Below are 12,406 nucleotides of genomic sequence, written 5' to 3' on the forward strand. Positions count from 1 at the left end.
CTCCATTATAACTACACTGATCAGAAGCATGAAGGTGCTATGCCAAGTGCTTCTTGAGTCGGAGCTCAGTCTGAACTGCTGACCTATGTTAGTGAAAGGGATTCTGCTTTGTGGGAGTGGCCTGTGCCCCTGATATGGACCCTAATTCTCTCCTCTCTATGGAAAGGGTCTAAAAAGCTATCACCAAAATTCCTAGCTTGTTATTTCAAAGGATTATAAAAGCACTAAGAAAATAAACCTGTCCTAGTATTTCAGGGTAGAAGAATATAATATAATCTGACTGTGCTTGCTGAGGTAGAAAATTGCCTTGATTTCAAGGAGAGCAGAGTTTTCCAAGGAAAAGTATGGTATTGGTGGGATTGTGCTGGATAAAGAAAAGGAAAGGATGGTCAGCCATAAACAGATCACCAGATAGATGGGATCTGTTAACAACAACACTTCCTGTAGCAGCTGCTGCCAAAGTGCCTTCCTCATTAACTTCCACATAGGCCTTGTGGACAACCTTTGACAGAAACAGCTTCCCTGAGGGAGCCATTCCAGAGAGATCAGCTTTTGATTCCTTAAAGACATCAATCATCCCCATCTCTTGTAAAGGTAAGTTGAGCTCAAAGGTGTCTTCAAGTTTGAACCGGGGCAAATACACCTCCACTTCTCTATCTCTCATACTTTCCAAGGAAGTCCAGCGTGTTAATTTCTCATAAGTCATTGCCCTTTCAACCTATAGAGTCCAAAAGAGAGACCAAGATAAATGACAAAGGAACTGAGAAGTTCTGAAAATTTCAGATCTTTATCCAAGTTTAATTCAGATAAAAAGGAGAGCCAAAGTTCGGGCTACTTCACAGATATTCAGTGGTATAATGTCTTTACCTGTTCCAGACCAGTGGTGTCATCGGGTAGCAGTATGATCATATTCAGTGATTTTCCAGCATATGGGATCATAAGAATCTGAGCATTCATCTCCTGTATGTGGGCAATTTTAAATCTGTCTTTCTGATACATCATCTGCACAGATTTGCTCTCATTCTATTTAAAAGAAAATGATACATAAATACAACTGACAGTGCCCTCCTGCATTTGAACAAAAGACAATGTGAAGTGTTCACAGGAACACTGATTGCAAATAGGATAAATATTTTATAAGTCATTTATATTAGTAAATGAGAAGCTATAAATCAAGGCATATCAGAGTATTGCTCAAGCTAGTGTTTAAAATGGGATTATCATTTGAAAAACAAGGTGCTGAATACGGAACAAAACAAGGGAATGTAGTAGATTAATACCAGGGACGTTCACACCTAAAGATCTGGGGCCTGATGTGGATCTCAAACACTGCTGTAAATCAGGATAGCCTCTATTGAAGTCAGTACTGATCTGGTGTGAGAGTCAACTCACAAAAAATCAGGCAGCTGAGTTCCAGTACAAAGGCCAAATTCTGCTTTCAGTGCATTGATGTAATTCCACTGAAGTCAATTACAAGTGGAATTACTCCAGATTTAAAGTGGTGTAATGGAGAGAAGAAGTTGGACCTAACATAGATCATAGACCATTGATCTGGCAATGTTAACTTAGGGTAAAATGTTCAAAAGCTGCTAGGTGACTTAGGCTTGAATTGATATCAAGGACTGAAAGTGAGAAATGTTTATTAACTCTTTCACTGTCCAACAGTGATACGTCATTTTCTGCAGATGCCTTGGATTTACTCTGTTCCTCAACGATCACCCAAAAACATTCATTCTAAAGTTGAAAGTTTATTGATTAAACACAAGAAGGAATGTGACATTAAAACAAGCATTTATAGTGAAACTGGAATTGAGTGATTATGCAAAACAAATTTAATTAAAACCTATTAAAGTTTGTTTTGTTTTGCAGGAGGCGAAATATCAGTCTCCCATGTTTCAGCAACCATTCTCTGAAGAAAAAGAAAGGGTTACTTTTACTCTCAGTCCCAATGTGTGAAGGTTATTCACTTCTCTTTTTTTTTTTTTTTTTAACAAACACACAAGGTGGAGGAGAAACAGGATGGAAATGGTGGGGGAAACAGGCTCTTATTTTCTTCTTTCCGGGTGGGTGCTCCACCCTCGCTCTCCCCCGAGGCCCCATCCCACTCTGTCACTTCCCCCAAGCCTCCACCCTTGGTCCACCTCTTCCCACCCCAGCTCCGCTCCCTCCCCCCCCCCCCAGCATCTCCTGCCCGCCACCAAACAGCTGATCAGCGAGTGGCTGGTGGGTGCTGAGCACCCACTATTTTGTTTCCATGGGTGCTCCAGCCCCGGAGCACCCATGGAGTCGGTGCCTGTGGGAGGAAATACAGCTTTTGTTGATGTTTTTGGAGCACTGGATGGCTGTTCAGTTACAAGTAGATGCTTTGGCTGGCAAGTTGAGCATGACACCTGTTGCTTGGACTCTGAGTCACATTCCAGTCAGGGACATTGTCTGATTGGGCCTTTTCAACAGGGCAGGATTGTGGTCATGTCATCAACTGCACTGCAACAGCACCTGGAGATTTCAGAATTTGATGAAAAGCCGAGAGCATGAGAGAAAGGAAGGAAGCAAGGCAGAAAATAACACACAAGGAAAAGAGGCAGAAGAGGATCTTATGTGCCTCTGTGGTGCTGGCAAATAAGTATCCCCACCGATGGGCTGAGGACTCGAGGTCATTGAACACAAGCAAAAAACAAAGTTCCCAGAACAAAATCAGGGTCTACTGGTCTTCCTCTTGGGATGAAAATCTTTCAAGCTGGTCTGTTCCTTCTTTCTTTGTGTCAAGGGAGATGAGATGAGACAAGGTGGGATGCAAGGTAGGAAGGGAGATGACATTTTTTTTCAAAAAGTCTCCTTTTAAGAACCACAAAAAAGGGAAAAGTGGGCAGCATAGTTTATCCCCTCATTTTTTGTCCAGCAATTAGGCCTAATATCCACCATGCCAATTCTGCTTCATTAACTTCTTGCTCCACGTCATCTATTTTTTACCAAGCATGATTTCAACAGTCTTTGAACCATATCAGCGGGCCTTTTTGTTTGGACTAATCCAGTTTCTCTGTCTGGTTCTCTTGCATGTGTTCGTAACATTCATTGTTGAAAACAATTTGACCTATTTTCCATTGTTAATGTCCTAGCAGGCAAAAATTATAAGGTATTGCGACATCTTATGAACTTTCTTATACTCTTTACAATTGAGCTTACAATTGGGGTAAATTTCAGGCATGATAATCACAACAGAACATAAGCTTCAAAATCACTGGGGTGCTTTTACCTAGGGATTATGAACACAATCCTTCTCTTATTGGTGTAAATCAAGAGACACTCTATTGAGGTCAGTGAGCCTGATTCTGTTCTTTCTTACACTGGTGTAATTGTTGAAGTCAGTTAAAACTGATGTAAATGGGAGGAGAATCAGGTCTACTGGAGTTATGCTGGTATAAAACCAGCATACATGTGATCAGTACTCAAGTGGCAAGATCAAGGAAAATACATCAACCCCAACTGGTTCAGTTCACCTTCCTGTTATCTTTCAAACATTTTATGTCATTGGAACTACTTGGCATGAATAAAACAACACAGGAGAGGTGAAAATCTTTGCTAACCAGTCATTTAAATAACATCTCTATGGCACTGTTAGGTAAAGGAGAATTGCAGTGTTGCTGAAAGCCGTAGAATAGAACCTTTTGGGAAGGGAGACTTCCCCCGTCCCTGTTCTGCCTGTGACACAGCTTCTTCAGAGGGTCCACATAGGAAGAGATCTGGGACAACTTGGGTTGGAAAAAAATGCTGATGTCTGACAAGCCATACAAGTGTAGCCTCCCTGCTTTTATGAACCATGCAACCAAACCATAGTTTCTCCTAGAATCATTAGCACTTCAACTCAGGGAGCTCCCCCATTTGTTTGTACCTTGCCCTGTACAAAGACAGAGCTTAATAACAATTATTTATTATTCCTCTTCCCCCTGTGTGAAGAAGATATGGCTTTAACTGCTGACCCCCTCTGAAGTTCACTGCTTATGCAAATAGAGTTGCTCATTTTAACAAATGGGATTTCAATACCTTGCTGACTTTTGTTTCCCAACATTTGTTGGGAATTCACTTTCACAATTTCTCCCCATCTCTGTGGACTTCTGTACGATGTAGCAGTTCAGCAACCAACACCCATGTCCGGAATACAATCATATCTAGGTTTTCTGTCAGTCAGTCATTCATATCATTCATCTTCTAGAAGTTACCATCTTTAATGGGCGTCTCATCCTTTTTTATATCTTTGTTTAGGTTGTTGCTCAAGTCTTATTTTAGGTGTAACCAATTTGCTCAGAGAGGAATCTTTAAGGTGACACCCTCTTCTACTGTTCAATAAAATTCCCCTCCCTGCTAATCTGTATTTAAGTAAAAAGGTGTAGCTGAGATTTGTATGTGATATGGTGCTCACAAACACACTGACTGTTCTCAGCTATAGAACAGACTCTTTTTTTTTTCCATATTCTGAAGAAAATAGTAAAAGCTTCAGATATAAATGAACCCATTAGATATTGTAGCAACACCATCTTGCTAGTCTCTTAACCCTGCAAAGGGGAGGGTGGGAATATAGGTTGCTGACCTCTTTTGTTTTTTGTTTTTAATGAGTGAAGAACGGGACTCTCAACAAAAATCTGCATGTTTTATTACTGTAGAAATTCAGGTCTCGTCTTATCTATTTTGTTTTTCCTGAAAGAACTCATGGATGAGAACTGGTAAGATGCTGGCACAATAGATAGCAAGCAAGCAAAATTGGATTAAGTGAGAGAAATGACTGTTTATTTCTGATAACATCAGTTGGACTCAAATGCTGGAAAAATATTTTTGTAAAGATTCAACATGTCCCACCTCTTTTGAACTGGCACCTGAGGCCTCTAAGACCTCAGCTAAACAGGGAAAGCCAGCTTTGACATTCCCTGAAATCCTATGGCAAACAAAGAAAAAAAGTGACATTTTTTTGGACATGATAAAAAAAGCAAACACAAACCTGTTTTTTTATTTTTGTTTTTCCTTTGCTGTTTGCCTTTGAATGTGAAGTATAATAGACATTTTGTTGCAATTTCATTTTTAAATTCCCCAAACTTACGCTTTTTGTTAAAGTATAATGAACACTTAATAAAATCTGACACAATTGCCTTAAGATTGTGAGAAATCTGAACTTCAGACTTTCTCGTTTGTCTGACAGATGTGTGTGACATCACTAGTAGCATAAACAAATTCATGTCTAAACCCCGACCTTCCTTCCCTAGTTTTCTGACACTTATCTGGTATTACTAGCATCTGCAGGACTGGGCTTAAGATTCTGAAGTTGAAGCTCAAATTTTCTGCATGTGCTCAACTTCAGTCACATGAGTCAACAGACCTATGCTGAAATTACTTACATGTGTAAGTCTTTCCAGGATCATGGCCTAAGGGAAGTGCTGTTGTAGTTAAAAATAAAGAAATCTGTATCCTGGTGTTTATACCATGTTCCAAATATGTAGCGTACTAAGCATCTAATCTTGCTACAGTTTTGCTCTTGTTTTCTTCATTCACTTTGAGATCATTGGCCTCTACTGAAAAACAGCCCTGACATCTTTCATACAGTAGAAGAGTCAAGTTATGCTTAATATATACCCACATTTTGCTTGTAAGGTTGATAGGATGTCAATGTCTATAGGTGCATACCTAAGTTGTGCCCCAGAGTGACTTTGTTGAAGGTGTCTAAGATAAAACAAAGCTAAAAATATAGAATTCTGCTATAGTACCTGGTTTATCCTAAAGTCTCTTGGCATTGTGTGTTTTTCTTCAAACTTGTATTCCCAGGTTGCTTTGAAGTAGATTGCATTCACTAGCACCAGCACAGCGGTTGGGTCAATAACACCAGGAACAAAGAGTTCCCTGATTTTACCTTAAAAAAGTCAGAGAAAAACAAGCTACATGTAAATTATTATTAGAGACAGATGGATCTAACTGAATGTTCATATATCAATATTTATTTATTTGCAAGGTTAATTTAACATGGGGAACATCTAGTGCTTGGCTCTGCAAATTAAATCTTTCTGTTTATCCACAGAACAGGGATGAAATAGCCAGCTGCATTGTAAGCTTCTCTATGCACTGCTACTAATATGACTCAGCCCTGATTTAGAAGAATTAAGTAGATAGTTCACTAAACCCATCACATTCAACGAGGGTATAGACATTCACCCCTGTGCAGGGGGCCAGCACCATTTCAGTTGCATTATTTAGTCAAATATGGACAGAATGGCTCCGGGGATTGGTAATAATCTGTGTAGTTTTTTACTTCCATTCTGAGGCCTGAAGTTGGAGTTAACTAGTGCACAGCCCTTGGGCTGGTTCTCTGTACAAGCATGCATTTCCAGCATTGTGAGGCTGCTTTTGAAATGTGGACCTCAGGTTCTGATACTAGGAACCTGACTGAAAACAACAACTCTTTCCACATGGGTCATTGGACAGTCATCAGCTGATAACTTCTTATTCACAACTGACTTGTTTACAGAGACAAAGACAAATCTATGACAGAGAAAAAGATCCACCATTCAAAACCAGTCCCCTGAGCCATTCTGTCCACATTCAGCTTGAAATTTCAAAGCTTGATTATCTTTGGCTAGGTGAGACTGCAGCCTAGGCAAAGGGAATGTGCCATATATTTTGTTCAAGCCAGTGTGCAAGAGATCATTACTCATGTTTGGGTTCTTAAAGGATATGGCAACGGAAAATGTAAGTTACTCATGATGTGACCTTCCCTGGCAGTTAGGACATCATCCACGCCCTGGGCATTGCTCTGTAGGCTCTGCTTCCCACACGATCAGACTCTTGATCTGTCTTCTCCTGTTCCCTGGCTTTGCTCCACCTCACAGCTACACCCACAGCTTCTGTTGCCCCCATTTGTTGCCCCAGCACTGTGGACCCATATTCTTGCCATCAACCAGGATATGACGGCAATGTTATAAAAATGAGAATGTGATAGCAAATTCATTTTTAAATTAAAAATATTTTAGACGAGGACTTACACACACACACACACACACACACACACACACACACACACACACACACACACACACACACATGAGGTGGAAAACCTTTTGCTTTCAAATCCTGGCTCTTTTATGTTGAAACAGTGAGAAAAGCCAATGACAATCGGACCTGTGCTTTCTTACCTTGTGTCTTGCTTTCAACCCAGGAATTTATCGTCTGTCTGGCTGCTTCCGTAGCACTTTTAAAATCAACTGTTTGCAGCATTGCTCCATATAATTCCTTAGTGCATTTTAAATATTGCTGTACAGTAAAATAAAGATCATTAATTAATGTTAGAATCCATAAATCAGATCCTCCATAAGAAACTGGGTGACTCAAGCCAATTAGAAAAAAAGCCATGCTCTTTTACAATTTGTTCAGGACTGAATTTGATGGGGAAACTAAAGTTTGGCACTGACATCAAGTACTAGAAGTTTATTCATTGAGCGTTTGGACAGAGCTAATTGCCTTATAGTACAATCATGAACTGGACCCTTATTACATTGGTGATTTTTCATGGAGAATTACTTACCTACAATAAGTGTAAAAATAAGGATTAGATAAGACATAGAAAGTTACTGTTATTACTTACATTGAGCATCTGGTGCATTCAGCCCACTAACATTTAGTTAAACAAAGAGAAAAGTCTCCTGACCATGAAGGAAGATTTCCCAAGGCCACAAAGAGGGGTTAGGCAGCCAACTCCCACCAAAAAGTCTTGTTGAGTTGGCAACCCTGAATCTCTGGTATAAAGGTGAGCTTTGACTCAATTGTCACATGTAACAAAGACCCGTAACTTACCTGGTGAAAATTATACCCTTTTTGTGCAAACAGACTGTTGGCCAGACTCAGTACATAGCTCTTGTTGAGATTTTTCAGTTGGGAAAGGAGTGTCTGGAATTCTGTGTGGATTCCTCCAACCAAGTCACATCGTGAAGGAGAAGGCTTCAAACAAGGTAGAAATAAAGACGCTTCATTTTCTCTTTGTTAAATTTGTATAAAAGTTAAAAAACAGGACTGATAGTTACATTATACGGATGTTTGAGTATCTCTATCGGTGTGAGGCAGCATAACCATGGTAGCACAGCTAGCGGCAACAAGTACAAGCCTGCCTGAAACTGGTGGGCATGTACTCAGCATGGCTCAGCAGTGCCTCCACTGCCCCTACCCCTACTACTGCAGCTACACTGCTAGTTATACTCACACTAGCTCCACTGAGAGCTAGCATGAGTAATTGTACACAAGCCGGGGAATTGCTCCCCTGGCTCTTAGGCTTGGTCTACACTAAACCCCCAAATCGAACTAAGGTACGCAACTTCAGCTACGTGAATAACGTAGCTGAAGTTCGAAGTACCTTAGTTCGAACTTACCTCGGTCCACACGCGGCAGGCAGGCTCCCCCGTCGACTCCGCGGTACTCCTCTCGTCTAGTTGGAGTACCGCAGTCGACAGCGATCACTTCCTGGTTCGACTTATCGCGTCTAGACAAGACGCGATAAGTCGAACCCAGAACTTCGATTCCCAGCCGCCGAACTAGCGGCTGGGTGTAGACATACCCTTAGTATAGAGTGTGTGTCCATTGATTTCTCCAGGATTGGGCCCTTAATCAATCAATCATGACCTCCAGATCAAGTATTTTCTAGTATACTAGAGTGGCCTCCTGCCTGTGATCATGACTCCTCTAATGGCTGTCACTGGCCATTATACAGCCTGCAGCTCCCCTTACAGCTATGAAAACACTACTCTATCTTGTTCAGAAGAGGTACCTTTGGGAACTGAGGAAGTTGATGATATTGCCCTTCATTGAGATATTCTGGCTCAGCTTCTGTTGTCCCACTTTCAGAGACAGGCCTAGTTCCGAGATTTGCACTTCCTGCAGCTCTATTCAAATGAAGAACCTGTGGTTGAAATTGTAATATTACTGCAGCTGTAAGTGGCATAAATGCATTCCACAGAAAGGCTTTTTCTTATCTTAAGATGTTTGTTACACTAGATACTAATTACAGCTGAGCAGGAAACAGTTTTCCTGTCTTGACAAAATATTTGAGATTTTTGAGAAGTTTTCCAGTCCCAAATTGGGATAAAATGTCTAAATTTAAAATTTTTGAACCGACAAGCAAAAAAAAAAAAATCATTTTGGTTCAATCAAAACATTGTGTTCTGATGATTTTGAAACACTTCAATTTCTACTCTACATTTTTTAACTATAAGTAGATTGTTTCTAAATTAGTCGTTTTGAACAGGAAAACAACATTTTCATTTTGAAAATGTTCAAAGTGTGAATCTCAATTTGCGATTGACACTTGAATTCAGAAAGAAGAAGAGGTATTAGCCCCTTTCGGGGGAAGATAGGAACTCCATCCCGGTTTTAACATAAGCATATTCAGTATAGCTGTCAAGGCCATTGGGTGGGTGAAAAGGGAGCAAGATCTGCCCTGAGAAAGTGTTTGTGCAGCAGTCAGGTTCTTCACATGGTAACCTAAGAATACCAATCATAGAAATGTAGGGCTGGACGGGACCTCAAGAGGTCATCTAGTCCAGTGTTTCTCAACAACCTATCCATGGACCGGCACCAGGTCTCGAAATCTCCGTGACACAGTTTAGGAAGGCAGCAAGCTGATCCCTGGTATCAAAAAGGTTGAGAAACATTGATCTTGTCCAGCCTTTTGTCCAGTCTTTCAAATGTTTTTGGTTTTTCAGCAGCTTTTGGCCAAAACATTTTGGTTTTTGGATGAAAAGGAAAACTTTTTTGATGGAGGAAAAAAAATCCTGATTTCTGACCAGCTCTTACAACTTTGCTAGTGGACAGGAAGCTTGAAGGACATTCTGAGAGGATGAGTCGTACGCAGTGTTCAAACTTGGAAAAATAAAGAGGCAGTGGCAAACTATATTGACTTTCTGATGAGCAGTGAAAAACATAAGGTTTATATTCAAGGGCCTGATTTTCAGAGAAGTAGACCTTCTGCAGCTCCCTTTGACTTCAAAAGGAGCTGTGGGGCTCAGCACTTCAGAAAATTAGACCCCAAAATGTCAACTTTGCGCAGCTGAGCTAACACCTCACTAAAATGAACAGGACAGTTCACACCTCTCAGAACAATTGCTCCAGGCTTTCTGCAGACATCTCTGCACTGGTTATATTTCCAGTTTCAAGGATTTCTTGACAAGCATAACTACTAGAAACATTATTTTTAAAATGGAGCCCAAGATGGTGGCAAGGGAATGCTGGCAGACTGCCATGCCACCATGTGACTTAAGTCCTGCCTCTACGCTGCTGAATCCTAATCGTATCATTAGTCAGACACTATAGACAGGTGATAGAAATCATGATGCAGCAATTTTGAAAACCGTGTTTCTTTGCTTAATTCTGCATTATCCCCGGCAAATGCACTTTTTTATAAAATTATCACATAGTTTGTCATTACTTTTAATGTTTGCCTTAACAGAAAAAAGCATGTAAAATATAAAAGCATGTAGGTGTTTTGTTGACACTTACCTCTTGCATCTGAGTAGCAGTGTTACCTCTGGCACCCAACAGGACCATGACCAGGCCAGTAGAGATACTCATAGGGGAGAAGAAGATGTTTTTGTCTGCAGCATTTTTGTTCAGTTCATTGTAAAGATCAAGGCCCATTTCATTAATTGCTTGAGAAATGGAGCCCATTGTGAAGTCACAGTGGGCTAGAAACAAAAAGAAGAGAACCAAATCTGAATAATTTACTTTGCTCAACTGTGTGAGACTAAAGCCTGAGTTCAGCTGAAATTACTGTATTTGATTGCTAACCAACAGAAGCGTAGGTGCTCCTGAGCCAAGGAGGCTACTACTGATCATCATCAACCATCTTGTATAGCCATGAGACATCTTCTTTCCACTCTTCTCCACTTTCCAAGGTACAGCTCCTGACTGTGCCCAGCTTAGCAGCAAGAATGCGGCTTGCCTGGGCAATGATACTAGATCCAGCACTGAACATGCTCTGATTTCCTAACGTAGGACTGGATTCTTTTCTTCCTTACTGAATGGTCTGCAGTAATGTTGTAGCCATGTCAGTCCCAGGATATTAGAGAGACAAGGTGGGTGGGATAATAACTTTTATTGGACCTCCTTCTGTTGGTGAGAGGACCTGAAGAAGAGCTCTGTCAGCTCAAGAGCTTGTCTCTCTCACCAACAGAATATTTAGTCCAATAAAAGCTATTTTCTCTCCCACCTTGTCTTACTGAATGATCGCTAAGCATTGAAAAAGCCCTGGCTAAAATGGTATGCTTTGCTCTTTCATGATGGGCAGGTCATGTTTTGAGAGTGGATCACTGTTAGACTACTCTGGACTAGTTAAAACAGCACTAGGAGAGAATAACCTAATTACATACTAGTTATAACCTACTTCTCCCTTATAACTATGAATAGTTAGTCACAAGGTAAGGGAAAATAAATAGGTCTGTTACTATCTTTAGCAATCACAATTATAGGCTAAGTAGCCATGCAAAAGACTTGCAAAAATCACTATATTTATTACAGGAGGAAACACGCAATGGAAAAAATATGAACTATAACTTTACTACTTGGTCCTTAATGAAAACTATACTATATACAGAATGTGAATATCTTGCCGGGTCCCTCATTCTAGTGCATCCTCCTCTATTCTGTCTAACTACACGATCAGGAAATGCCTTTCAGGCAGGCTTGTTCATCTGATCTGCACCATGGCAAAAATGACCTTATTTCAGATCCCAGCTCAGTTGAGCGAGAGCCAGGGAAGGAGACCGATGTCTCTTGCTTGCTGTAGGCCATTGGCCCTGAGACTGAGCTGGGTAGCGCCCGACCCCCAGAAGAGACCGAGTCCGGAGAGGAGCTGCTGAGATTGCCAGCAGCCAACTACCCTGACTAACCCTGGCCACCAGAACCCCTCCCTTGATTGTGGTAGGAAGTAGCCCAGCGAAACTAAACTTTAGTCCGGTTTTGCTGTCAGTGCTCGGTCAGTGTGTTTCGGTGGAATCCCCGCTGACCCTGTGGCGGAGCCCTCCGCCACTGTCATAACCCTTGGCTGGGACCCAGTGGAGTAGGGTGGGACCCTACCCCCTGTTGCCAACCCCACCCCATTCTCTCCCCACCTTAGGCTGAATGGCCTGTTTGCTGCTTTGCCCTGCCTGAGAGCCAGAGCCCCCCTAGGGTGTTGGCTGCTCTGCCCTGCCTGAGGACCTGTGCCCAAGCCCCATAGATCACAGCCCTTGATTTGCTAATTCCGCCTGCGACTGGGCTGACCCCCATGGTGAGGCCAAGTGGCCTCTCTTTGAGCCAGAGTGGGAGGGACAACCACTAACCCACTACAGGCAGGACGGGTTTTCAAGGACTCACAATCATTAAATTGTGTGCATCATCTATATACCGT

The 12,406-nt window shown here is 41.5% G+C and overlaps 1 protein-coding gene across 1 annotated transcript; it reads right to left on the minus strand.

Annotated features, from left to right (window-relative positions):
• Positions 1–313: 313 nt before the first annotated feature.
• Positions 314–10,686, minus strand: LOC135875086 (leukocyte elastase inhibitor-like). Its single transcript, XM_065400065.1, has 7 exons — positions 10,519–10,686; positions 8,792–8,923; positions 7,828–7,971; positions 7,170–7,287; positions 5,751–5,893; positions 868–1,023; positions 314–718 (listed from the first exon to the last, which is right to left on the minus strand). Exons 1-7 carry the CDS (start codon positions 10,684–10,686, stop codon positions 314–316), a joined length of 1,266 nt encoding a protein of 421 aa, XP_065256137.1.
• Positions 10,687–12,406: the final 1,720 nt, after the last annotated feature.

This window comes from Emys orbicularis, chromosome 2 (genome assembly GCF_028017835.1).
Source record: "Emys orbicularis isolate rEmyOrb1 chromosome 2, rEmyOrb1.hap1, whole genome shotgun sequence".
Classification (NCBI taxonomy): Eukaryota; Metazoa; Chordata; order Testudines; family Emydidae; genus Emys; species Emys orbicularis.

Bases quoted from the DNA above. Each gene is read 5' to 3' on its own strand.
- LOC135875086 (XM_065400065.1), bottom strand. From the start codon at position 10,686: ATGGGCTCCATTTCTCAAGCAATTAATGAAATGGGCCTTGATCTTTAC. The intron at 1,024-5,750 runs GTACTATAGCAG...TCTTTTAAATAG, and splicing joins GAGACTTTAGGATAAACCAG to AATGAGAGCAAATCTGTGCA. The intron at 719-867 runs GTAAAGACATTA...TGGACTCTATAG, and splicing joins ACACCACTGGTCTGGAACAG to GTTGAAAGGGCAATGACTTA.